Raw genomic sequence first — 27,452 nt, forward strand, 5'->3', positions numbered from 1 at the left:
GCACACAGCGGCCCCCGACAATCAGTCTTCACCACACGAGAGAGAGAGAGGTATATAGAAATACACCTACTTCTTTCTCCTCTTCGCAGCACCGCGGTGGCACAAGAGCTTCTTGTGAAATCCCAACCTCTCAAAAGCAGCGGTTACAGAAATTATGCCACGGCAGACGTCGGCAGAGCCAGCGGGACTCTCGGAGGCCGGAGGGGCAAATGCAGAGGGAGGCCACAGCACATTTGCTCTAGCAGCATTTTTATTTACAAACAGCAATTTCCATTGACTTTATACCATAAAAAAGCCATTTACAAGCAAGAAACGAGAATTCAGAACAAAATTAAGCAGCACTGAAATATTCATGTCACAAATCTAAAACAAAATGAATACAAGAGTAAAATATCATTTGAATAAATAGTCTTAAATTCATGCTATAAAATAATCCTTAATGGCAAGTTACTAGTTGATACAGCATCCGCTTAGCTAGCTTCATTTACTTCATATGGCGATGAAGTGTGGACTTGTGAGGTTACCAGTTTATATTGCAAGATAATGACACTGTGTTAAGTCATTCAAATTGCTCAACCATTTATAACGGAAAAAAATGTTAGCCCTACTAATAAAAGTGGTGAGAGAGATGGTTTTCACATTAGGAAAATGGTCATTCTCAAAGAAACCAGGTAAGTTTACCTCTTACTATATAGTCAGGGCAGCAACCAAGGGCTTGGGTGGCAAGTCCAAAGGTTGAATTCACAGCATACTCGTCACCGAGGGGCAGCAAGAGGTCTGGTTACTGAATCTGCTGCAAGGCTTACTCCAGGGCTGGAGCCAGAACTAGGGTAGCCCTCCCTGTCTGTGCCAGCCCCAGAGGGGAACCGGGGGAAACAAGGTCCTCTTCCGGGCAGAGAAGTCGGGCACTGGGCAGAAACAGTGGGAACGCTCTGGCACTTACTGAAGAAGACGTGTGTGGCGTGTGACAACCATTACAAATTTGGAACAATGTGAATGACTCTTCTGAACGTTCAGTTCAGTTGCACTGAGTAATATGAAATCTATGATTTATGAACTAGATAGTTCCATATAAAGAATTTACATAATTCCCCAATACTTTCATATATAAAATTTAATAAATAACCCTGACCAGTCTAGAAGCACCATTCAAGGGGCATGTGCCCTTGGAAAATAGTTTAGGTGTTGCATATTTGAGTCCCTTTCAGTGGAGGCTTCACAGGAAACCATTACAGAATTTAACAATAACAAAGACAACAACAAAAATCACAGTAACTAATAGAAAAAGTTGTTAAAATAAAATACATTGATTTCTTGAAAGTAAAGCTCATTCACAGAGATGATTCCCACCCCCACCCCCACCCCCAGCCCTTGTTTTGTGTTCCTGCCAATTCTTCCTAGAGTCTAGGCCGTCAAAATAAAAGTAAAAACAAAACCGCACACGAACATATGCAGGCCTATGGTCTGGGCTAAGGGAGAAACAAAGACTTGGTTATAACTGCTGTCATGAGAAAAGACATCTACTCATGCTCTGGAAGATTGAAAATTTTTCGATTTAGTTCTACAGTATATTCTGCTTAACAGTGAACCGACAGTATCCTTTCTGCTGTATTAAAAAAAAAAACCAAAACACACAAACACACACACAACAAAACCAACCATACACACACACACACACACACACACACACACGCGCGCACACACACACGAAACCAAAACTGCCAAAGCAGAGCCAATTGGGAGGCTTTCCGCTAACCAAAAAATGAACTTGTCTTCGTGTGCTGTATTTACAAATATAATTTCTAAATGTATTTACAGCTTTAGTAGAAATTAGAGGGGAAAGAACTGATCAGAACGAAAGGAACTGTTTAAAACCCACAAACGTTAGTAAAGTATAAAATTCTTTGTTTTCACAGTTTGTAATAGCAGGTTAAACACCTATAGAAAAAAGGACGCTGTCACTGTCTTCACATTGTCTACGTATTTGAAAAGGTAGCTCAAGGAGAGACTCAATTATGAACAGACCTGTATGAATTCAGGATATGTTTTGCTGTAAAAGATTTCTTCACAGATCGCTTTTATCTGAATTGGTTTTTGCATCTGTTAGAAACGAAACATCTAACCTAAACCTGTACAGAGATAGGGACTTTGCTTTCCAAAAAAAAGAGTTGCTCTGAGTTACACAGCGTACTTCGTCTGCGGAGACGTGGAGGGAACTTCGGGGAGAGAACGTTTCTGTTCTGTGGCCATGTTAATCCTCCTGGCACATCCTCCTGTGACAAGGCACAATTGATTGCTGCTGCCCGATCTGAATGGAGTTAACCTTCCACCCGCCACGCACGCCGAGAAACACGACAGCGTGCTCGCTCAGAGAGGCTACCCAGCTCGGTGCTGGCCTACGCGCTGCCTCCTCGAAGCCCTGTGGAACCTTACAGTACTGGGTTATGGCTTGAGAATTCATTCTTAACACTGCTAGCAGTGGAAAGGGTAAAGTGTTAGCAACATGAATGGGAGCAAGTGGAACTTGCAAAATGCGGAATCATGGTTCTTAGAGAGAAACTCAATCAATTTTCTGCCCCTTAACAGTCCCATTACAATGGTTGAACCTGAACTGTACAATCAAAGCAATGTATAGTTTTGTCAAAGACAATTTTGGATAAGTCACTCTTTGGTAAACTCAAACCAGTGAAACAAATTGACAAATACAAAGAACTCCATGTAAATAAGGTTAAGACTGACAACGGTGACAAGAACCAGGATATTCGAGGTACCTGCCCCAAGTGCTCTCCCCTCCTGACTTGTCTCATCTATCGCGGAATGCTCTGGAAACCTCTCGGAAGGCCCCAAGCCTGAGTGAAAAGGAGGTGTTCCTTCCCTGAGCCTGACCTCTCATGTCCTCCATTTGGGCGTTTCTTGTCACGAACTTAACTTGTTACCACCACACAAATTTTTTGCATTTAATTCTTAAAAGAAAAATCAAAACCCAACGTATTCGTGTAAGGAAAAAAAAAAAATCACAAACGTTTACCTGAAACCCCAGAACATATTTAAGTGGGTAAACACTGGGGGTCCGGCCTCCCCTTGAGGCACGCAGCTTTGACAGGAGTTGAGCGAGTGCTTCAGGGAGAGCGCGCACCCCTTACTTAGGCAGTTTGACAGGAAAAGGCATACTATATACCCGATTTAGCAAACGCCGCTCCTCGGGAGCAGCAGGACTAGAGTGTCATCTGTACGTAGTAACACTGATGTGTGGCGCAGCCGTTCACGCGGGAACAGGCAGATCCTGTGTGCTAGAGACGAGCTACCGCACAGCGACCACCCCCGGGGGCTGAGCACACACAAGGGCCCGAATGATTTTCTTTTCTCAACAAAACAAAACAAAACAAAACAAACAACGAAAACGAACAACAAAAACAAAAACCCCCAAAACCTCCCCCGAACACCCCCTACCTCCCACCATTCTTGGTATCTTAAGAGCCAAAAAAGCATGGAAAACCAGCAAACGTCCATTTCTGTACTCCTTCAACTCCTAAGCCTCTCGAGTTGTGTCTTTTTATGCCTATTTTTCTTTTGGGTGGTTTGTGCCGTTCTCCTGGGGAGACGTACTGGCTGCGGGCTTCAGAGCCAAGGTTCTCCAGCAGGGAGTCTGGAGCGCTGACATCCTACGGGCAGGGCGGCCCGCAGCACAAACTCACCGTCAAATTGCTTCCGAAAGTACTCTGTCAGGGTGCACAGTACCAAAGCGAACTCGTAGAGCCTGTTTTGTTTACTAGAAGCAGACGGGTAAACAAACTACAGAGCTGAAGACACTTCGAAAGTACTGACAAGACATTTTTCAAATAGGACTCAGGTATGTTTTGAGACAGTAATGTGTTTGCCAGCAAGCACATGCTTTTGAGGTCTCTTTTCAAGCTAGAAACTCAGGAGAGGAGAAAAAAAATTGTAATTCACTATTACCGTTAGATTTCACATTTTCTACAACTATACTGACCTAAAAGATACATAACATAAAAATAGCACCACGTGACCCAAAAAATGGTGACACACACAGATTTGGTGACACACAGAGTATCTTAGAGGGCTTTTTGACTGTTGGTTTCTTTAAGCAGGAAACACTGAGAGTGGGGGAGCCACTGAGGCTCTCGTTAGCACACACAATACTAAGATAGATATATTGCTTGCAATTCCCATAGAGTATATCTTTACAAAAAGTACAAATTCCAAGTTCTGCAGTTTCCCTGGGAACTGCATGTAGAAAAAGTTGCTGTGCACCTGAACTAGCTGTTTGAAAAGAGGAAAAAAAAAAAAAACCCACAACACTGCTTGGAGAATTTTGTAGACAGAACTACAAATCCCTTTCCTTTAGTGTGAGTACTAACTCATGGTAGAGTGATTCGATTTAGTTACCTGGTGTGTTTCTACAGTACGGAATGAAGGTAGATTCGTAGGCCAGTAAAAACATTGAAAACCACTGCTCCTTTGGGGCTGGCTAATATAACACTACAATATGTAAAAAGGTCAGCACCACGGGTCATCCAGCTTACCTACTGGACAACGAACAAAAATTCCAAACGGTTTCCAACTAGAGTTGAATACATTTTATGGCATTTGGTTTATGTACTTGTTAGGAAGCAGAGCTATGAACACTGTGATTTGCTTTGCTTGCTTTTGGACACAATGAATTATATATATGAAAACCTATTAACATTCTTTCGTAAGGGAAATAAAGGGGCAAAACCCTAACATTGGGTGGGGACGAGACAGAGTCAAAAGCCCTGTTCACATTGTATTAAATTATATATTCCTCTTACATTCACCTCAACCAGAATAAAATCAAATTTGAGAATGTATATATACTATATATATAATAATCGCTTTATTATATATATATATAAATTGTCTAACTACCCCTTAAAAGTAATTTTAAATTAGAAAAGGTTACCCATTTGTATCAGCTGACGGCATCCTAGTCTCTCTCCGTGGAAACGCACTGGTGCCAGTGCACACAACGAGAGAGTATGCCTCTTGGCAGAGAATGTAGGGTCAACCAGTTGGCATAGCTAAATCACTGGCAGATTTGGGATTAAGAGTTCAGCCAAAGAGGAATACTGTCAGCCTGTGTTTTCCCTGGATACGTTGCCCTTCATGCTTTGAGCTCCTTGGGAGAGGGAGGGCGGGGGAAAGGATAAACACAATGAAGTGTTCCTTCCAGAAACCTTAGAAAAACTGCCAAGAGACGGAGAGATTTCCAGATGGTTGGGAAAACCAAAGATTACAACAAAGCAAATCACAAATATGCATTGATTAATGTGCTTTGTTTGGGTGCACTTCGTTACCATCTTAATCAGGAGCATCAGACACTGTGTGAATTTCCATCCGGGAATCTAGGCCCATCTCTGAGGCCGACGCATCATTTTCTAGTTTCTGTTCCACATACACGTCTGTTCTCTCGGGGGACTCGATGCGACTCCTGACTTCGGCTACACCAGGGTGGTTTTTCCGCAGGTGCTGGTTGAGGGTACCTTGGAATGGAAAGCACTTGCCGCAGATCTCACAGCGGAATGGTTTGTCATCAGTATGACCCCGGATGTGGTACTCCAGTTGGTCCTTACGTGTGTACTTCTTCCCGCAGAACTTGCACACAAAGGGGGTGATTCCCATATGGAGCCTCATGTGCCTGTCGAGGCTTCCCTTCTGGTTGAAGGACTTTCCACAGTAAATGCAGATCAGCCTCTCATTGTACGGGTACCAGTGCCCTCTTGCACTCCTCTCCCGGGGGCTGCTCTCATACCCGGGGTTATTCATCATCGCTTCACTGTCAGAACCCTGCACCAAGCCCTGTAGATCACTGTGCAGATGGACAGACAAAGCCCGCTTTTGGCGAGCACGCCCTCCTCGGAAACAGCTCAGCATGGATCTGGACGGGCTGGAATTACTCAAACTTCCAAAAGCTTCGGATACGCTGGTTGGCTGTGAGGCCGCTTGGGAGTAGGAATATGCGTGCTGCAGCACAGAACCGTAGGACCCCACGTTCACTGCCACAACTTGTTCCCCATCCACCATCTCTGTGTGGTACCCGTCGTCCCCCAGGGAGGAGCTGTCGGAACAGCTGGGCCGGTCAGACTTCTCCATCTTCACTTTCACCTCAGTGATCTGGCTCTCCCTCACCAACAGGTCCCCTTGCTCGTGGTCCCCCTCTATCTGAATCTCGTACTCGGAAACGCTCCCGCTGCTCCCTCGGTCCGAGTGCCCTTCCTCCTGTAAGCGGCTGCGCAAAGCTTTGCTGGGCGTCGTCTCCATCCGAAGATCGCTGCTCGTGGTGGGCTGCCGTACCTGAGAGCAATATGGAGGGGAGATCTCAACCGGGTTGGCAAAGAAGCTGCTGTCCTTAACTCCATTACGACTCTCTGATGTCTCCTCAGCACCAACAGTAACAGAGTCAACATCTCCAACGCTGATTTTTGAATGGATGCTCTCCAGGATCTGCGTGCACTTGTCAATGACACACTGCATCTGAAGAAAGCTGGCTGCAGTCAGAAAACTGACAACATCCTTCAGCTGCAAGGACATTCTTCCAGTGTAACAAAATGAAAGCAACTGTTCAAACACATTGGGATTTTTAATCACAGATATTGACAAGCCACTCATGGTACTTAATGCTGAATGGTCCCGGAAATAGGGGGAGCTGGCAGCGAGGACTGCTTTGTGGGCTCGGAATGGCTGACCCTGAATGTGGACAATGATGTCACATAGTTTCCCTTGCAGGCGGAGTTCGTTTAGCTGGCTCAGAACAGTGCTGCTGTACTCGGGCACATCAAACTGAATAAAACTGCTGCTGTCCATTTCTACTGACATGAAGCGTAATCTGCAGAAAGAGAGAGTTTCATAATTCACCAGTGACTCCTCACTAAGTACAAGCGGCATAAACACAAGCTTGCAAACATAACACCACCACCACCACCACTGCAGCTACCATGCCGCCTGAGGGTCAGCCTTAGCATTCTTCCTCTTACTTATTTTCTGTCTTTCATGTCTTGGTTAATTCACCGAAAGTCAGATAACCTAAAGATCAATCAGCCTAGTGCCCCAACTGCCTACCATTCATCTTCATCAAAATTATCACATGTTATATATGTCAAGTCCTCTCAGCTCAAGAAAAAATATTTCCCTGTTTCACTTACTTCTGAGGATTTGGAAAACTTTGTAAAAAAATAAGCAAACTCACGTAAAGAATGTTCTGCCTCATTTGTATGTTTCCAATTGGTGTTTTTCAAGCAGATGGCACACTGGATACACTAAATGGAGCTAAACCTTTTTCAGTTTAGAATTTGAGTTGTTGTCTTGATGTGCCTTTTTTCCCCTTCAGGTCTGCACACCTTTATATCCTTTTGGATTGGTAATGGACAGAACAATGCTCAATCCCTTTCAGTGAAGAGTTTTAGACAGGAGGAGTAACAAGAGTGATGGGCACACCGCGAGCATATTGCTGTCCAACAGTGCTCCCAACTGCAGGTGGGCACACCTTGGGACAGGCTGGCTACCCTTGCCAAGAATCCACAGCACTAAATCTCTCATAAACATGTTAAGTGTCCATAGCCCAGGCTGTACACTCTAACCAAAATATGACAAAATCAGATCTAACAATTATATTTTAGTGCTTAAAAAACCCAACCAACTGAAATGTAAGTACCTCCTGAATAAGCACCGAATCAAAGAGAAAATCACAAAGGAATAAAACTATTTAGAAAAAAAAGAAAACTCACATAAAATCTGCAGCAAGAAGGGTTTAGGAATAAAATTTACTTATGTCTTCAGCTTGCTTGAAAATGTATCCAAAAAAAGAGATGGATAGATAGGTGATAAAGCAAACAGAGTAATATGTTAACAAGCGTAGAGTATAGATGGTGAGTGTATACAGGTGTTTACTGCAAAATCCAACTTCTCTGTATATTTGAAATTTCTCAGAAAAAGTGTTGAGGATCTTGAAACAACAAATTTTAACAGGGAAAGTCAGTGCCTTAAAAGTATTTAGCATTTTTGTTTCCAAATTTATTTATTTATTTTTTTAATGTTTATTTATTTTTGAGAGAGAAAGAGAGATAGAGAGGCAGAGCACAAGCAGAGGAGGGGTAGAGAGAGAAGGAAACACAGAAACCAAAGCAGGCTCCAAGCTGTCAGCAGAGTCCAACACGGGGCTCAAACTCACGAACCATGAGATCATGACCTGAGATGCGGTTGGACACTCAACTGACTGAGCCACCCAGGCACCCCTTAAAAGTATTTATCATTAAACAACAAATAATAAATATACATGAAGTCACTGAAGAGGTCAGAAAAGGAACAAGTTAAACCCAAAGAAAGCAAAAAAGTAAGAACACTGAACAGCATATTATCATAGAGAAAGTTTTTTAAATTTTCAAAATTATAAGGACATCCTCGGAAACATAACTCATTAAAAGAGTAACATATTGTGACCAAATGTAAGGATGGCTACCTGTTAGGAAATATATAAATACAATCTGCCACATCAATAAGTCAAAGGAGAAAAACCACATAGCCGTAACAAGACACGACAACGTGCAATTTAATCTGACTCTCGCAGGAAAGGATCAACCAGTTAGCTTGACTAGATCACACAAGATTTTTTTTTTTTTATCATGTCAGAATTTGAGTTAAAACATTTTAGTTAAGGAGGAATACCATGCCCTTATTTATCCTAGAGTTATGACTGAAATCAATTTGAAATCTGTACGGAAAGGACATATTTTTAGAGTAACATAAATTGGCAGAATTAAACAAAAAGAAACAGAAGTGCCAAAGCATAAATGATCTTCAGGCCGTTCACACTGTTTTAGATGCATGTTAAAACACTTAAGGCATCTCAAAAAAAAAAAAAAAAAAAAAAAAAAAAGAAAATTAAAGCATCTCCATTTATATGGCATAAATCTGATACCAGAAGATGGTGAACAGGATAAAGAAGACAAGTGTCAACCCTACCTAAGTAAACAGATTTTAAAGTCCTCGAGGAAATCCTCGCAAATATAACCTATTAAAAGAATAATATATTGTGACCAAACGTAAGGATGGCTACATGTTAGGAAATATATAAATATAATCTGCCACATCAGTAAGTCAAAGGGGGAAAAACCACACAACCAAATCAAAACTATGCCAAACGTGGATTTTAGAAAGTTAAATGCCTTTTCAAAGTAAGGAAAAAATACGAAGAGTATTTTCTTAATATACTTTCTTAATATAATAAACAGTACCTACTGCCAACCAACAGCACCATCATCCTTAGAAAGAAAACATTATACCTGCATTTCCCAAAATATATTCAATAGAACACAAGCCCATGAGTTGGTGTCAATATCCCTACCTCCTAGGAAGTAAAAAATGTATTAGCATAATAACCCACCTGAAAAGTCCTGCAGACAAGAATTCTATTTAACTCAGTGGTTTGCACACTCATTTTAGCGTGTAACTCTTCTCCCAAGGTACACATGTAAATATTCCCAAGAATTAGTGTTCCCTGGTGCACACTCTGGTAAACACTTTCATAAGGCATTCCCATTAGTGCCTGGGAGGATACAAGGTTGTCTGCCCATCACTTCTCTTACTCTTAACATTGTTCTGGAAGTTCTAGCCAAAGCAACAGACAAGAAAAAATTAAGGCCCGAAGCTATTAGAAAAGAGGAGGTGAAATTACTATTCAAGGCAGACAGGACTATTTACACAGAAAACACAGTGAACCATTGGAACAAATCTGGTAGAGGCAGGATCTAGTAAATGGAGCGTTTCATAAATTATTGTACATAAAACACAAGTTAAGTAAGATAATGACAAGTTGCAACCAACAATAGTAACAGAAACCATAATATACCTGGGGGCTAAACAAAAAATAGTCAGGATCTGCAAAAAGAAACTAACATTTTGATAAAGACAAAAATATGTATGTGTAAATGAAGATACATATCACGCTTCTGAAAAATGCAATACTATAGGCACTTTCCCACCAAATTAATTTATAAATATAATGCAGCCCAATGAAGAACATTCTTGGTAACTTCACAAAATGATTTTACAATTCATCTAGAACATTGCTGTCCAACAGAAATATAAGGTTAGCCACATGTGTAGTGTTTTCTAGCAGTTAACACTGTTTAAAAATAAACATTAAATTTTATACATTTTTACTTAACCTAACATTTAAAACATTCTCAACATATAAGAAATATTAGAAAGTTATTAATGAGACATTTTACATTCTTTTTTTCCATACTAACTCTTTGAAATCTATGTGTATTTTACACTTATAGCACATCTCAATTTGGAATAATCACATTTTAAGTGCTCAATAGCCACATGTGGCCAGTGGCTACCACACTGGACTGTGTAGATCTAGAATAAACACTGAAGAAATTTTAGAAAACAACAACAACAAAAACCCCAGCTAAACATTTAGATGTCAAAGTGTATGATTAGGCTACAATTCATTCACTCTAAGTATGTACTGCCTTCTATGTGCCAGGCACTAGGGGTCCCGGGGAGCTGTAATTCTCGTTATAAATTGTGACAAGAGCTACGAGATCTTTCATATTGGGCAGGGGCGCTGCTGCAGGGAAATGGTCCAGTCTTCCAGACATAAGGAATGACACGCACAAAGAGACTCGTCCTTCCTGAGCGGGAAGGAAAGAAGCCTTCGAGAATGTGGGACAACTGGGACAACGAGCAAGGGGGAGGACTGAGGCCACATGAGGCTGTCAAGGTGGAGGGAAGTTAGGCTAGGATGGGCCCTGTGGGCCATTTCCAATCAATGAAAAAGGAAGAATTTTTGAAATAGATGCTGCTTGGATAATATGTATATAGAATAATAAAGTTAGATCGTCCTCACCACATACCCAAAAATAACTTCTAGAGGAGGTCTTACATACAAAGACAGATACCAGAGGAAGAAACACAGATTTAACTACAGAAGAATTTTTGTACATCTAAAAAATACCTTCTGAGGGTGCCTGGGTGGCTCAGTCAGTTGAGTGTCTGACTCTTGATTTTGGCCCAGGTCATGATCTCACAGTTTGTGAGTTTAAGCCCCGTGTCGGGCTCTGTGTTGACAGTGCAGAGCCTGCTTGAGGTTCTCTCTTCTCTCTCTGCCCTTCCCTCTCTACCCCACCCTCTCAAAATAAATTTTAAACATTAAAAAAACTTTTGACCAAAACCAAATGAACAAAAGACAAATTATGAAAAATACAGCATACACAGCCAAGAAGTATAACTCTTACAAATCAATAAAAGCAAATATAACAATTGAAAAATGAGCAAAGACTATGAACAGATGCTTTTAAAAAAATTAAAATAGCCTTCAAATACAGATAAAGCGATTGACAACTTCATTGATAAACAAAGATTAACATGAGACACAACTTTCTCAATTGGCAAGATTTAAAAATGACCCAGCTGGCGGTGCTACAAGGGCTCAGTGCCCTCATATACTACATGTAACAAAAGCTTTACAACGGGCATTCCTTTGGACTCAGCACTCTGTTGTAACAAAAATCACAGATACAGGCACAAGAATTTATCCATAAGTCTGTTCAATTACAATAGCAAAATGATGAAAACAACCTAAATGTCCGACTTCTTGGGAATTGTTAAAGTATAGCACACCTATGTACTGAATACTATGTCATGATGAAACTGATGGGAAGGAAGAATACAAAGGTAGCTCTACAAAATGTGAGCTCCACCAGGGCAAAGATTTTTATCTCTTTTATTAACTATCACCCAGATTACTGCCTGGCACATAGCAGACACTCAACACTCAATAAATATCTGCTGAATGAATATTTAATAATACAGCAAAAAATCAGGTAACAAATCGACTGCAAGTGAGCAGGAGGGATCTTCACGGGTGATGGAAATGGTCTACAACTGGGTTATGGTAATAGCTGTACAATGTCATAAATTTATTAAAAATCACTGAATTGTACACTGAAGATGACCAAATTCTAGGATATGTAACCTATACCTCAATAAAGCTGTTGGAATACAGGTAACAACAAAAGTAGGAGATTTCTAAAATTATGTATGTATATGCAGATATTAAATATACATAGAAATAATACTGAGATATATACAAAATGCATACATTAATGTAAGATTCAAAATGGCTTATTTAGTTAGTTTTTTAAATGCTTATTTGCTTTTGAGAGACAGAGCACATGAGTGGGGGACAGGCAGAGAGAGAGGGGGACAGAGGACCTGAAGCAGGCTCTGCACTGACAGCAGCAAACCCTATGCGGGGCTTGATCTCATGAACAGTCACCTCATGACCCAAGCAGAAGTCACTTAACGGACTGAGCCACCCAGACGCCCCAGATTCAAAATGTTTTTACTTTCTTCTTTGCATGTTTCCGTGTTTTCCAAACTTCTAACAGTGAACATTTATTACTTGGAATGACCAAAAAAAGTAAAATTAAAAATATTTCCAAATCCCTGCCAGATGACAATTTGACAGATGCTGGTGGTAGAGTGTAAAATGAGCAAATACTCTGGAGACATTTTAGTGATGTCCAACGAAATTACAAACGCACGTTCCCCATGTGCCCTAGGAACTGACTACAGCACCGGACAGAATGACAAAAGATTAGAAACAGACTACCTGCCCATGAAGAGGAGCGTGGTTAATAACTTATGGGACATCCACACTTAAAACTACTTACTATGCAGCCAGAAAATAACAAACAAGGAAGCTCTTTTCATTCAGACATGAAATAATCACCATGGTGTACTGCTCAAGGAAAAGGGTGACGTGTGCAAGAGTATACGTGTTGTCTGAACAAAGCGCTGTGAAAAGACACACACCACTGTGTCAATATACACACATTGTACATGTGCACAGACTACTTCTGGAAGGATGCACCACAACAATAACCTCTACCGCCTCCTGGGAGGGGGACAGGGCAGCTGGGAGCCCTGCCAGCTCTCAATGAATCTTTTTAGACACATTTCTAAACTATCTGAATATGTCGTTAAAAACCAGTAACATTTTTTCAAAAACTTAAGACGCCTCATCCAGTTTTTAAGGTAGGAAAAGATCGTAACAGAACTGTCAGGGGCACGAATCGGAAGTGAGATCTGGGTTCAAACGATACCTGCTTTCCACCTATAAAACTCTGGGCAAGGAGCTTTAGAATCTTTTCAAGCGTCAGTTCTCTTGTCTTGAAAATGGGAATGATGATGACAGTCCTTGCCTTGCAGTTCAGCTCGTGGTGACGACTACAAGTATGTAGAAGCAGGAAGCACTCAGCACAGTGGCTGCCTGGTCCATAGTGATCATGGTTTGCTCTAAAAGACTTTTTCTAGGGGGACAGGAGCAACAAAGAGAACTGACTTTAAAGGTAGCCTTGGATATGAATCCCGCCTCGGCCACTTTCTAATAAAAATAATAACAATGAACATTTAAACAGCTATGTGACCTTGGACAAGTCAGTTAACTTTGATTTCCTATTGAGAAAAGGTCTCAGAATAACTACTGCCCAACAGGAGTGCTGTAATGATTAAATGAGGGAAATTTATGCACTGAACGTGTATAAAAGCTTACACACGAGTACTCACCTTGTGCTAAACACCATATATATATATATATATATATATATTTTTTTTTTTTAAGTTTATATATTTTGAGAGAAAGAGAGAGAGACAGAGCAGAGGAGGAACAGAGAGAGGGAGAGAGAGAAGATCCCAAACAGACTGTACTGGCAGCACAGAGCCTGACATGGGGCTTGAACTCATGAACTGTGAGATCATGACCTGAGCTGAAATCAAGAGTCAGATGCTTGACTGAGCCACCCAGGCACCCCAACACCTTATATATATTAATTTGATCCTTTTATCAACTCTGTGAGGAAATACTACGATTGTTTCTATCTCATAGATGAAGAAATTGAGGGAAAGCGGTTAAGATACTGCCAAGATAAGGTAACTGACAGTTAAGATACTGTCCCACAGTTAAAAGATGAACTTAGTCTGACTCCAGAAGTCGTGACCCTGACTATCACAGACTGCCTTCTAGAAATGCAGATACTGCCTGGCACCTACCAAGTGGTCAAATGTTACCTACGCATTATAGCATGGTTGCGACACAAGGGTATGTAAATAGTGACGCTGGGAATTCAAGGGCAAAAGGGAGGTGGGCTCAGGCTTTTTTTTTTTTAAGTTTTTTTAATGTTTATTTATTTTTGAGAGACAGACAGAGTGTGAGTGGGGGAGGAGCAGAGAGAGAGAGAGAGAGAGAGACAGACAGACAGACAGACAGACAGAATCTGAAGCAGGCTCCAGGCTCTGAGCTGTCAGCACAGAGTCTGATGCGGGGCTCGCTCAAACTCAGGAACTGGGAGATCAAGACCCGAGCTGAAGTGGGACTGAGCCACCCAGGCGCCCCAAGGGCTCAGGCTTTTTAAAGGTAGAGTCCTAGGCTAAAACCAGTAGAAAACGGAAAACAAGCATTTCCGAAATAGTCTAACTGAAAATAGCTTCACAGTAAGGCTTCACTTGAAAGAAAATCTTACACTTGAAAGAAAATCACTGGAGAGAAAAACCAAAGACCATGATTAACACCTAAGAGAGGGATTCCATTTTTCTGCAAATGAGAAAGGAAGTGCATCACTCTCCTCTCCTTTACATTAACGCCTCCTTCTGGCCACGACAATGAGATCCAAAGCCCTCTGCCTAAAGCTGCTAACAAGTAACACTCCAGAGAAAGAGGCTTCTAAAACTCTGACACACGGGGGAATTTGCAGGTAATTTCAGTCCTAGGCACGTCACCAAGCTAAAAGGAGTAAAAGACATAACTGATCACCAGTTCTACATCCAATGACCCAATTTGTCAGGTCTGGTGGTCCTGAGGTAAAGCAAGTCAGAACCTCTTGATGAGATGATCAAGTTCAACTATGATCCTCGGCTCCTCTGTATCAGCAGTTTCCCAGCGTGGTTTCTTGTAGGTCTTGATTCCTCCCCCACAGAGAGTGCCAGTGAGCCTACACCTAACTTAGGTCAATGCTTCAGTAATTTCATCTTTAAAAAATAAAATATATGCACATGGTCAAACTTCAAATCCTAGTACAGAAAAATATAAAATGCATAGCAAAACTCTTCCCCTGTTCCTCTTCACAGAGATAATCACTGCTAAGAGTTCTTAGTGTTCTTTCAGAGAAAATTATAAACACATATCAGCGTAAGCTGTTCTGTACCCTGCTTTATTTGTTTTTTAATTTATTTGAGACAGAGAGAGCATGCATGCAGGCGGGAGGGAGGGAGAGAAAGAGGGAGGGAGGGAGAGGGAGGGAAGGAGAGGGAGAGAGAGGGAGGGAGGGGGGAGAGGGGGAGAGGGGGGAAAAGGGGAGAGGGGGAGAGAGGGGGAGGGGGGGAGAGGGGGGGAGAGGGGGGGAGGGGGAGAGAGAGAGAGAGAGATAGAGAGAGAGAGAGAGAGAGAGAGAGACAATGAATATCCCAAGCAGGCTCTGCACTGCCAGAGCCCCATGTGGGGCTCAAACTCACAAAACCGTGAGATCATGACCTGAGCCGAAATCAAGAGTCAGACACTTAACTGAACCACCCAGTTGCCCCTGCACCCTGATTTAAAAAAAAAAAATGTATTTAATATACCTTAAAATCTTTCCATAGAAGCACAAACTCATCTACTTCATTATCTTTTCTGACTTCTGACAAGGAAGGCTGTGTCACAATGCACTCAGCCAGGCCTCAAATGATATCCTAAACAGGAAAAAATTGACATAGCCACGATATTTCCTCCAAGCAGAGGACTTTGCTAGGATCATGGTTTCATTTCAACTGATCACGCCAAATTATGTCCCAAAGGCCACAGCAGCTTCGCTCACCGATGGCACACGAACTGTCTGTTCCCCCCCGCCCCCCACCAGCTACCAATAATGAGCATTCAACTCTTTCACTTTTGCCAGACTGATGAGTTTAAGATGGCATCTCATGCTTCTGAAGTGCCTTCATTTAATTATAAATAAGGTTGATCATCTATTTTCACGTTTAATGGCAATTTGTCTAAGTTTGTCTTCCAACTGCCTGTTCATATCCGTTGCCTGTATTTGCATTTTTTACTGAATTGTCAGAGCTCTTTGTAAATTAAGGAAATTAGCCTTTTGTCTTATGTGCTACAAGTATTACATTTAATTGCAATCACTAAATCGCATACTGACTGGGAATTTAAATTACTTTTCTACATTTATAGGAAATATTCATTCACTCTCGATCTTCTGCACACACAAAACCAAAGGGAATTCAAAGACAAATAAGACTCCCAGTCTTGCAATTGGAAACAGGCTTAACAGGGATTCCTCCCAACTCAGAGAGATGTGGGAATGAAATTCATTTCTGATAATGCAGAGATGTGATTTATATATTAGTTTTTCATGGACTAAGTTTGCAGCTGCTTCAGAAGACAATAATGAATTTGATTATTCCTCTCACTAAATACATCAGAATCAGTATTCTTTAGTTCAGAAGATTAATCACAGATCTGTCGTATTATATTAAGCAAAAAGCCATCCCCAAACTAGACATTTGCATTGCTATTTTAAATTTAAAAAAACACAAGCATATATCAGCTGGACATTTTTTTTTTAATTTTTGAATGTTTTTATTTTATTTTTGAGAGAAGAGAGAGTGTGAGTGGGGGAGGGGCAGAGAGAGAGTGAGACACAGAATCCGAAGCAGGCTCCAGGTTCTGAGCTGTCAGCACAGAGCCCGAGGTGAGGCTTGAACTCACGAGCCATGAGATCACGACCTGAGCCGAAGTCGGATGCTTAACCGACTGAGCCACACAGGCACCCCTGGCTGGACATTTTCATCAATACCTTTTCTTTTTTTGAAGGCCACTGATTTTATTGATTTAAAAACCTTTACAACAGTGACTATTCCGCCAAAAAAAAGAGCCAAACAGCATAAAACAGGCCAGAGGTGGGGGTGGGAGTGGGGTCAGGGCTGGGAATCCACTCAGAGAAGCATCTGACATGACGCTTGACATGAAACTGGCAGGGAAGGAGAAGGGAGATGCATGCAAGAGCGAGAATTTCAAAAAAGTTGAAATGGTGAGGGAAGAGAACCCCCAAAAGACCTTGGAGTACATTGCAGGTGGAGTACAACAGCAATCTCTTCCTTTGTAGAGGACAGGGGAGGAGTCCCCACGCGGCTGCAAACTCTGGAGACTCCACGCTGGGGCCAGGGGCTGGGGGCTCCCCGGAGAGCCTCATAAGAAGGCGTTGCACCTCTCTTGGCATTGGCCCCGCATGTGTCCTTCGGCCGTTCCGGAAGAGAGCTTCATCTTTCTTTAGCACCAGGAACTGGCCAAGAACCACATAGGCCTTGTCAAAGCCCCGTTCCTCCAGCTTCTTGCCCAAGACTTCACCAATCCCGGCCAGGCTCCCCACTGGCTTTTCCCCCATGGGCGCTGCCACAGGTCCCTGTGCTTTTGGGAGGTCGTCACCTCGATCAGCTTCATCGGCAGCTCCGGCTCCCGTTAACAGCTCCTCCCACCACACAGCTGCTCACAGCCGACACCTTTAGTATTTATTTTAACAATAGTTTTGTTCACTTGTTTGTAATGGATAAGAACGTGAAACACCTCTTTTAAAAACCACACGTGATGAGGACTTAGTTGAAGCGGGCCGCTGGGAAGTTCAAGTTGTCAGCTTCTCAACCTGTTCAGTCCTCTTCTGCTCATTCAACCAGTAGACACACACACCTCAGGCTCGGCCAATTTCTTTAATGAGACAATACATTCACACCCCTGGAAGCAGCTTTCACCTCCTACACAGCCTCTGCCATGGTCAGCCGGTGACATTTCGCCACCGCCGCTGGTCTCAACAGCATCTGGGAAGGACTACCTGAGGTGGATGGTCCTGACACCCACCCCCACGCTAACCTCAGCAACCGTAAAAGGGGGTCACTGACCACCTCCCACACCCTTAGCCTTCTTCCTTCCTTGGGAGAGCCCCTCCTCATCATCGATAACTAACACTGAATGCTTGATAAAGACGAGGCTTGTCACAAAGGACTTCTCTGCATGATTTCCTAGAATCCTCTTGCCCTCCCCACAGAGGACAGTTCTATTACCCCTATTTTATTTCATTTTATTTTAAGTTTATTTATTTTGAGAGAAACAGCAGAGAAGGGGCAGAGAGACAGGGAGAGAGAGAACCCCAAGCAGGCTCCAGCGGAGCCCGACACAGACTCCATCTCACCACCCTGGGATCGTGACCTGAGCTGAAATCAAGAGACAGACGCTCAGTCCACCGAGCACCCAGGCGCCCCGCCTCTATTTTATTTTATTTTATTATTATTTTTTTTTAAATTTATTTTTGGGACAGAGAGAGACAGAGCATGAACGGGGGAGGGGCAGAGAGAGAGGGAGACACAGAATCGGAAACAGGCTCCAGGCTCCGAGCCATCAGCCCAGAGCCTGACGCGGGGCTCGAACTCACAGACCGTGAGATCGTGACCTGGCTGAAGTCGGGCGCTTAACCGACTGCGCCACCCAGGCGCCCCCCGCCTCTATTTTAGAGATGAGGAAACTGAGACTCCAAGAGGCTAACTGTCCCAGGACGGTCCAAAGTCTGCCCATCTAGACTTCCTACACAGTAATTCCTAATCCGTGTTTCATTTGCTGGAGGGGAACAGCAGGACCAGCAGAAGTCAGGAAGAGCTGAGGAAAAGGCAGGCGAAGAAGAAAGCTTGCGTCAAGTTACATTCCTGCCCCGGCATGGTGGCCGGCCAGGGAAAGGGACAGGGACTAGTGGTAAGCATCCCCCTCTTGCTGCCAAGGGCTGCTACTCCTTCTGTGAGGAAGGGAATGGAGGCGGCCAAGTAGGGGAATTTTATTAATATCCACCAAAGTTACAAATGCACGTCCCCTGTGACCAATTTCAGCTCTAGCAATTTACTACAGCACCCTCCTCCTAGAGCAGAATCTCCAATAGAGATTAGAGATTAAGGGCTTTGGGGGAATGGGGGCGGGGGGGGGGGGAGTCCCAGGCATCCCGGCGGCTAAAGTATATTATGCTTTCCATCTTCATAGCTTTTCCTGGTCAGAGCCCCTTACCCTTTAAATAAACACTTATCTTCATGCTAATGCCTGAATTAATTAGAAACCACTGGTCTGAGGCTCAAGTAACTGGTCCTTTTGGTGTTTACAGGTGAAAGTCACAGAGCAGACACTGCCGAGACACAGGTTCAGCCCAAGTTCAACAGCATTCTAAGCAGCACTGGGACTGGTGTTCAAAAAGCCAGAGCAGCCGGCGTGAGGGGCTATCCAGGGATGACCAAGCACCGAGGACAGCAGTGAGGCCAGCGAGGCCAGGGGCAGGCCAGAACCATGAGGAGCAGAGAAGGAGCAGGTTCGGGAAAAGGGACCCATGCCAGGGAGTGAAGGCAGACTGCGCAACCAGAGAAGGGAGGACATTTACACAGCAAGGCACTGTGGGCACAAGCCACGGGGGACACCCACACTGTGCACCGTACAAAGTCAGCCTGGGAAGCCCCTCCCACAGACTGGAGGGAAAAAGCAAAGGAGAGGGGTCCTACAGATAGACATGCACGCGTGGTCTGAAAAGAAAACTAAGATCCGATGCAAGACCACAGACAACGAGGCTTAGTTAGTGACGCTGCTGGAAATCCCTAAAGATCCCACCCCAAAAAGCTACAGAACCGTCTAGTCTTGCCACACCCATGCGTCAGGACAAGGCACTGTTCTGAAATCCAACAGATGAGGGAATCTTATCCCTAATCCTGGTTCCAGAGGTCACTAAGAACTAACACATTTTACCTGAAGGAGCTTTAGAATAAAAAAGCCACTTTGCAAAGACAGCAAAGCCACAGTCTAGCAGACAGGACTGATCCTGACAGGGGTGAACGATACTGGGGATAATCGATACTCTGTTCTTCTCTCACCCCGCTCCTCCCACCGACTTTGAGCAAAAGGGGGAAAAGGCAGTGACAGTCCTCAGATACGGCAACACTAGAGGCTCACGTGGACGGAAACATGGCTAAGGGAGGCAGTGTGAGTTTTCAAAGGTGTTGCATGTTCACCGATCCTATAAAGCACCAGGGAATGGAAAAAGGGTCCCATTATTTTCCATTTAATGGAATTAATTCTTATGTTCTATGGCAATATTTTTATAAGGCTTGATTATCACCAAAAAATTAACTGAGAAAAGCATGGACGAATTTATTTATAATAACGACTTAAAGGCCTTTCCAAGCATGACAGAAATCCCAGAAGCCACAAAGGCAAAGATGAATACATCTGCCAACATATGACAAAAAAATACCCTCTGCAAAAACCAAAAGTAAATGACATACTGAGGAAAAATACATGCACATTTGACAAAGGGCTACTTTCCAAATTCCCTAATTTATATTGTCAGTCAGTCAGATTGGGACGACACAGAAAATCCTGCGGAAGAAGGGGCAAAGGAATTAACATTGCACAGAAACAGAAAAGACAAATGACCAAAGAACACATGAAAAAATGTTTAGCTTTATTCATGACTAAACAAGGAAAAATGAGAAATCAGTTGTAACCCATCAGACCTGCACACATTTAAGAACTGGCAAGTGTAATCCTGAGAGAGAACCTGGTAAGATCCAGAAGAATGTAAAAGGAATTCACCATTTGGTCCACCATTAACTGCTATGAATTGAGCCTACAAAAGTCATACAAAAGTATGTTAGGATATACGTTAACAAGGATGGGCACTAAGCATTTTTATTTGCTGTAGCAAAAAAAAAAAAAAAAAAAAAAAAAAAAAAAAAAAAAAAGCAAGAAAGAAAAAAGAAAGAGAAAGGAAACAACTTCAAAATCCATCAAGAGGAGCCTGGTTAAAAAAAAAAAAAATCAACAATGAAACACTACACAACTATTAAAAAGGGTAACCTATATGCTTTGATATAAAAAGAGCTTTATTATTTACCCCGAACCAGCATGCTATGGAACAGTTATGTATGCATACATGCAATTCTTTTCATGTACTTTTTTTTTTAAGTTTTTATTTACTTTTCAAGAGAGAGAAAGAGAGCACAAGGGGAGGAGGGGCAGAGAGAAGGAGAGACAGAGAATCCCAAGCAGGTTCTGCACTGTCGGCACAGAACCCAATGTGGGGCTCGAACTCAGGAACCATGAGGTCATGACCTGAACCAAAATCAAGAGTCAGCCGCTTAACCAATTGAGTCACCCAGGCGCCCCTTTGTGTACTTTTCTTAAAAGAATAAATATACAGTGCTGTATCTGCTCTGGAAGGAAATCACGTGAAACTTAGTGCCGGTGACTTTGGGAATGAGGACTAAGGAGTGGGGAAAGGGGAGGGAAACAGGCTTCAGTTTACACTTCTTGAATGTTTTATCACATAGCTGTATTATTCTCACTAAAAGTTTTTTTTAAGACATGTGTAAGATTCTACCTAAAAATATATAATTTTGTAAACCAAAGAATCTAGAGAAAGAGAAATAGGCTGCAAGTGGATAATTAGTGTATCAAGAAGACAATTATAGAGGCAGAACCCGAGAGCTATGAGGAATAATGACAAGCTGATTACTTCTGACCAAAAAGACTTTACAAAAAATCAAAACGGAACAAAGGAAAGCTTCCTGGTATTTGTAATATGTGAACAGGGCTTTGTATTTCAAATAGAAACAGAAAGAACACTTCAAACAGAAGGGATGGCAGGAGCAGGGAACATAGGAGTGAAATGTGGGGTGTCTGGGGTAGTGGCCAGGACCCGGGTTTGAGGGGTGACACAGCACAGATGAGAACCACTGTTGGAAGGTGAAGGGCCTGAACACTAGAGAACCCAAACTGAATTCTGGCAGCAGCCAACTTGAACGTGAGTCCAAAGAAGGACTCAACAGGACTTGGAGACTGACGGACGCCAACTGTCCTAGGAGGCAAGTGGGTCCAGCCCCAAACAAGGAGTTTGGGCTGCCCTCTGGGCATCTGCATAGAGCTGTCTGACAGGTAGTGGGAAGTAGGGGTGTGCAGCTGTACAGAAACATCAGATACCGATCTGGAAGGAACCAAAAATTGTACCGAGGCCTGACGTAGTAAGAGGTTACTGAGGGAGAGAAAACAGAAAAAAGTTTAGCTGAGAGCAGAAACGTTTTGCTGTTTGCTCCTATGAAAGAGGTGCTGTAACATGGTCTGCAGAACGAGGTACCCCACACACTCAGCCCTCTCCTCAGCACATCATTTCATTAATGAAATTCTGCATCATGCCTTTTGTCAAGCTGTGAGGAAACTGCACAATGAAAACCGGGACCTAGACTAGTGTCATCTTCCCGCACGGCTAACCCGTTCAGAAGAGAGCCTAGAGAGGAGACAGGATGCTTAGATGCCATCTGGGCAAAACACCCACATGGGCCTCCCAATCTCCTCTACAACATTCTTGGGTAAAGCTCTCGAAGTGTTTCCCCATAATGGCAACTGGAACAAAAGCGCAAGTGTAAAATCTGAGCAACTGGGAATGTGCTACTGAGCTCACATTCGCGGCGGTGACCAGAGGGCAGGGACTATGTGAGCCCAGCACAGCGTCTGGCAGAGAGAGGCTCTCGGCACATGTCAGCTGACTCAACCTGAACCAAACTGGTGGCGCAAAATCCCCGGCTGCCGCCATCACTACACCCCCAGCCCTCAACTCTTCCTGCTGAAGACCCAAGAGGTACAGGTGAAATCTACCAAGGTGGCTCATTCCCATCGAACCCACAAACTCTCTCATTTAAAAATACCCAGTGACGCTGCTAAGGAAAGAAGGCAAGGTTACAAATCTGGAAGTTATTTAAGGCACCAGGAGATACCATTATTCTCAATCGAGATGCTCACAATTCCAAACCCAGATCTGCACCTGCGGGATTCAGTCACTTGCTGGAATCAGAGCCACAAACCAATCTAGGCTTCCTCTACCAGGCACTGAAGACCTAAGATCCCTAATTTCCATTCCATACAAAAAGTCACGAAAAAGACCACAGATGGAAGCACTAGGGACAGCAGGCATGGTAACAGCAGTAACAACTATGTAAAAATAACTTTTCTAGGTATTTCTGCCTGGGTCTAGATCAAAACTAAACTTGAGCTGTCATGAATTACAATCTAATCCTTTAGAAAGCACCAGCCGAATAACACCAGGGCTGCATAAAACATTCTGGTGCTGCTGAAACCCAATGCACGAAAAAAATAAATAAAATGGCATTCCGTGATGGATATTCATGAAGCACTCATCCTAATTTAAAAGAAAACAAGTCTAGAGTTCTTACTGCATTAATTCATGTGAGCCTGAAAGAACATTTTTATCCAAACTGTTAGATTTCCTACCAAGGCGTTAACATTCTCCAAGTCTGCTCAGTTACACTAATTCTGAGAGTACGGCTTGGTTTGACAGTGGGGTTTGTCTTGCAGTCAAGGCAAAACATCAGAAGCTTCTTCTGAGCTGTCCGAGCAGGGGAGGGATGGCCTCTTTAACCCCACCTGCAATGAATGTCAAGGATGAACAGTCATACTCCTACTGTGCGGAAGGCTTCGTAAGCCCCGTACCTCCTCACTGAACATTCCTGACACCTTTCTGAGAGACAGTGCGGCCCACCCCATCCTCCAGGGAAGGGAACAAACTCAGAGGGACCAAGAACCTTTCCCAAGGTCACTAAGGACTGCTGAGCCAGGATTTGAACCTGAATTCGTCAGCCTCCCGAGGGGGAATTCTTATCTCCTGTAAGAGTAAGGCTTTAATCCAGGCATGCTGGTGAGATACAGGGTTTGTAGCGGTACTGGACCCTTACTGATCAACTTTGAGTGGAATGGGAATTCTCATTTAAAGATGTATCGTTACACTGGCATAACGGTAATTAAGGGTTTACAACGTTGCACTTTGAGTAGTCTGCAGCCATTTCTCTGCGTCATGTCCACTATATCCAACAACATCTTTCTACTTCTATGAAGTAGGCAAATAGATGTTTCATTAATTCATCACAAATGAGAAAGACGTGTTTCATGTATAGCAATGAGTAAGCTTCCTTAAGGCCAAGAGCTCAAAAGTGGCATCTTATCTGCTTACTGCTGGCATTTCCCAGGACACTGCACCTAGGAAACACAGGAAGACCCGCCTCTGAGGACAGAAGTGTTAGAAAAGCTCACCTTGAATCGCTTTCTTCCGTGAGGTTTTCCATGCCATCAATATCAACCAGAAAATAACCATTAGAAATTAAACTGCATTCAGTTGATGGCCTTCACTAAGCTAAATTCAGCAGTCAGCTATAAAACATTAAATGGGTACAATTAAGAAGTCTGAAAAACACGAAGCAGGATTTAAACCAAAGTAACATGAAAACTAATGGGAATAAAACATAACGATAGCATTCTAGATTCAGGATACTGACATCAACAAGTGCTTCGATGGAGAGGGTCCAGAAACATGCAAAAATTCACAGCTCAGAGAAGCTGAGGTTCAGCAGCCTATCATTTCTCCACCTTGATAGATTTATGCGTAATGATGATGACAGCGACGGTGGTGGTAATGAAAATGTATTAAACAGTTAATAGGAGCCACAAACTCTACCTCCTTCATTTTTATTTTTTCCATTTTAAAACTCACAGCAACTCTATCAGATGGATTTTATTATCCCCATACTAGAGATGAGAAGACAGAGAGGCTCAGAGACATTATACAAATTACCCAAGTTCACAGAGATGGTAAGTAGCCTTGTTGGGATTCAAATCCAGGCCTATCTTGTTTCAAAGCTTACGTTCTTTCCCAACAGTCTCCAACAGAAGAATTACATGGCTTTTTTCTTTCCTATAATCAAGAGTAAACTTTTTAATCTTTCAAAGATTCGTTTCACGCTATCTGCACTCTCAGAATGAAAACCCGGGTCACCTGGGTGGCTCAGTCGGTTAAGCGTCAGACTCCTGGTTTCGGCTCAGGTCATGATTTCATGGTTTCGCTGCGTGAGGCTCTGCGCTGGAGGCTTGGAGTTTGCTTGGGATTCTCTCTCTCCCTCTCTCTCTGCCCCTCCCCGCTCCCTCGAGCTCTCTCTCTAAATATATAAATACACTTAAAAAAAAAAAAAAAAAAGAACGAAAGCCAAAAATATCCGAATGGCAGCATTACACATAAGTTAATATACAACAGAGAAAGCTAATAACTAATAACAGATTCCCCTTTAAAAAGGAGGGGAATCACAATGTTTTTAAAGAGTCGTTTACCAACAAGAATCAGGAAATGTTTGAGCACCTATTAGAAAAGTCTGGCCACAGCATTAGATACCACCAGGGCTCTGTGACAAGTATGAAGACACAATGCCCTCACAAGAACTCCCACTCCAGCTGGTACAAGCACAAGTTCAAAAACCAAGGAACAAATGCAGAATCCTGCGATTTAGATTCTGAGTGCCACAAAGGCATGGGGGTAGGGCAGTCAGGAACACCCTCTGGAGGAAGTAGATCTTCAGCAGGGCTTGAAGGAAGTGAAATGGAGAATTTACACAGAGAAGAAAAAGGAGGCCAGCACTTCAGAAGGGGGAAACAACAGGAGCAAAGCCCTAGAGGCAGTCATAAACTTGGTTCTGCAGAGCGCAGACGGAGAAGGAGAAGGAGAAGCAGGGAACAAGGTGCCATAAGGTGCCGGGAGGTGAGGGGGAGCCAAACCAAGGAGAGTCCTGAAAAGACAGGGTGGGCAATGAATGGCTGGACACAATGCGGCAGACAAGAGGACACTACTCAATGCCGTGGCCCCTTAGCTGTTCTGGCCCCTAGCGTCTCCTTTCCCCTCCTGCAAATCATCACAAACCACCCGAGTCTCCTGCTGCTCACCACTGCCTTTCAAATAGCTTCAATGTGGGCCTAGTGTTCAAGTTCTTTCAGGAACAAGCCTCAACCAATCTTTCCTCCTATTGCCTTCCTAGATGAACACGTATCTACAAGGAGACTGGTCTATTCACTAACTCCATCAGATCACTGGGCCCAATTCCTCTTTTCCTAGCTGAATCCTACTCATCCTTTAACAGCCAGCTCAAATCCTGCCTCCTCGCTAAGCCTTCCCTGACCACTCAGCCTCTAGTGACCTCCATCTCTCCTTCCTCTTAATTCTATGGCATACAGCCCTGTCTCATCAATTACCTTTTCACAGGTAAAGTGTCAGCACCTAGGGTAAAGCTGCTTGGAGGCTGTGGGTCTTCCACTACTTTCCCCCACCATATGGAACAGCATCTTGACATTTAATAATCAAGCAAGCACTCAACTCTCTTTCTGACTTCCTATATTAAGTTTGGCATTAGCATAAAGGAAGGAGGGGGGAGGCGGGGGACTTCTGAAGTCACAGACCAACTAAGAAGCTGTTGCAATAATCCAGATGTGAAGCAAAGAGGGCCTGGACTAAGGAACAAAGAGAAAATGGGCAAATATACACAACAAAAAAAATTTTGCATGCAAAAACTCAGCGGGATGTGACTGACTACTACTAGGGACAAAAGCAAGGGATGAAATATTAAGGTAAGGTTTCCAAACGCGTCTTGGAATCATTTTAAAGCCTGTCCGAAACCAAGTGCATTAAGTGGCTAAAAAGTCCACATTTGCAAAAAGTCTTCAGTGAAACTGCCCAGTATCTTGAACCAGGGACAACCCTTCCAATTTCAGACACAGACAGAACGGTAAAGCTACAGGGGTCTTTAGAGAGCTAATCTAAAACCCTCACTGATCAGATGGGGAAACTGAGGCCCAGCGCGGAAATGGCTTGCTGGAAAGCCTCAAGACAACTCCCAGACTAGTGCCGCCTAAAGCACGGCCGCCCAACCGAGAAGGGCAGTGTTTACAGCCCGAGGCCAACCCCAGCCCGGCCCTCCTTAATGTGAAGACCGACTGAGGGCGAGAGTGACCATGGAGACGTCTAGGGCCAAGCAGGACGCGCCGCCGCCTGTTTACCTGAAGAAAGGCGGTGGCGTGGGGCAGGGGCTCCGCTACAGCCGCCCGCCAGCAGGGCCGACCCCGCGTCCCGGCCAGGCCCTTCAGGGCACTCAACCATCCGGCCTCCCGGTACAAAAGGGGAGCGCCCCTGAGAGCGAGGGGCCCGGAAGCAGGGGATCCCGAGACGCCCAGGGCGGAGGCTGGGGAGCCCGGGTCAGCTGGCCGAGCGCGACCCTCGGCCCCGCCGGCGGCGCCCGGACTCCAGGGCCGAGCACGACTGGCCCCTCCGGGGCGCGCGCCTGGCCGGAGCAGGTGCCCGGGCCTCCCGACCCCGCCCGGCCTCGGCTCCAGCCCGCCACCCGCCCACCCGCCGGACTGACCAGGCGCGGACGCTCCCGCCCCGCCGCGCCCAGAGGGAGCCGGACAGTGGCCGAGGGCTGCCCCCCACCCCGTCGGCTCCGCCCGCGCCTCGGCCGCCGCC

At 43.9% G+C, this 27,452-nt stretch overlaps 1 protein-coding gene and 1 long non-coding RNA gene across 7 annotated transcripts in view; both read right to left on the reverse strand.

Annotated features, from left to right (window-relative positions):
* Positions 1-228: 228 nt before the first annotated feature.
* ZBTB34 (zinc finger and BTB domain containing 34) overlaps positions 229-27,452 on the reverse strand; it is a 45,522-nt gene continuing 18,298 nt past the window's right edge. For 2 of the 6 annotated variants that reach the window (XM_047829793.1, XM_047829795.1), the window contains exon 2: positions 229-6,865. In XM_047829793.1, the coding sequence (XP_047685749.1) occupies positions 5,341-6,865 (1,525 nt within the window). In that variant the 3' untranslated portion in view covers positions 229-5,340. Of the gene's footprint in view, positions 6,866-9,418; positions 9,620-13,154; positions 13,358-23,392; positions 24,166-24,208; positions 24,542-24,746; positions 27,177-27,452 lie in introns of those variants that run through there. The other 4 variants (XM_047829794.1, XM_047829797.1, XM_047829798.1 and 1 more) reach the window with 4 other exon arrangements.
* LOC125150225 (uncharacterized) lies at positions 13,588-18,333 on the reverse strand. Its single transcript, XR_007146276.1, has 3 exons — positions 17,370-18,333; positions 14,359-14,363; positions 13,588-13,598 (listed from the first exon to the last, which is right to left on the reverse strand). It is a non-coding gene; the product is annotated as an uncharacterized LOC125150225 (long non-coding RNA).

Source organism: Prionailurus viverrinus, chromosome D4 (assembly GCF_022837055.1).
Source record: "Prionailurus viverrinus isolate Anna chromosome D4, UM_Priviv_1.0, whole genome shotgun sequence".
Taxonomy (NCBI): Eukaryota; Metazoa; Chordata; class Mammalia; order Carnivora; family Felidae; genus Prionailurus; species Prionailurus viverrinus.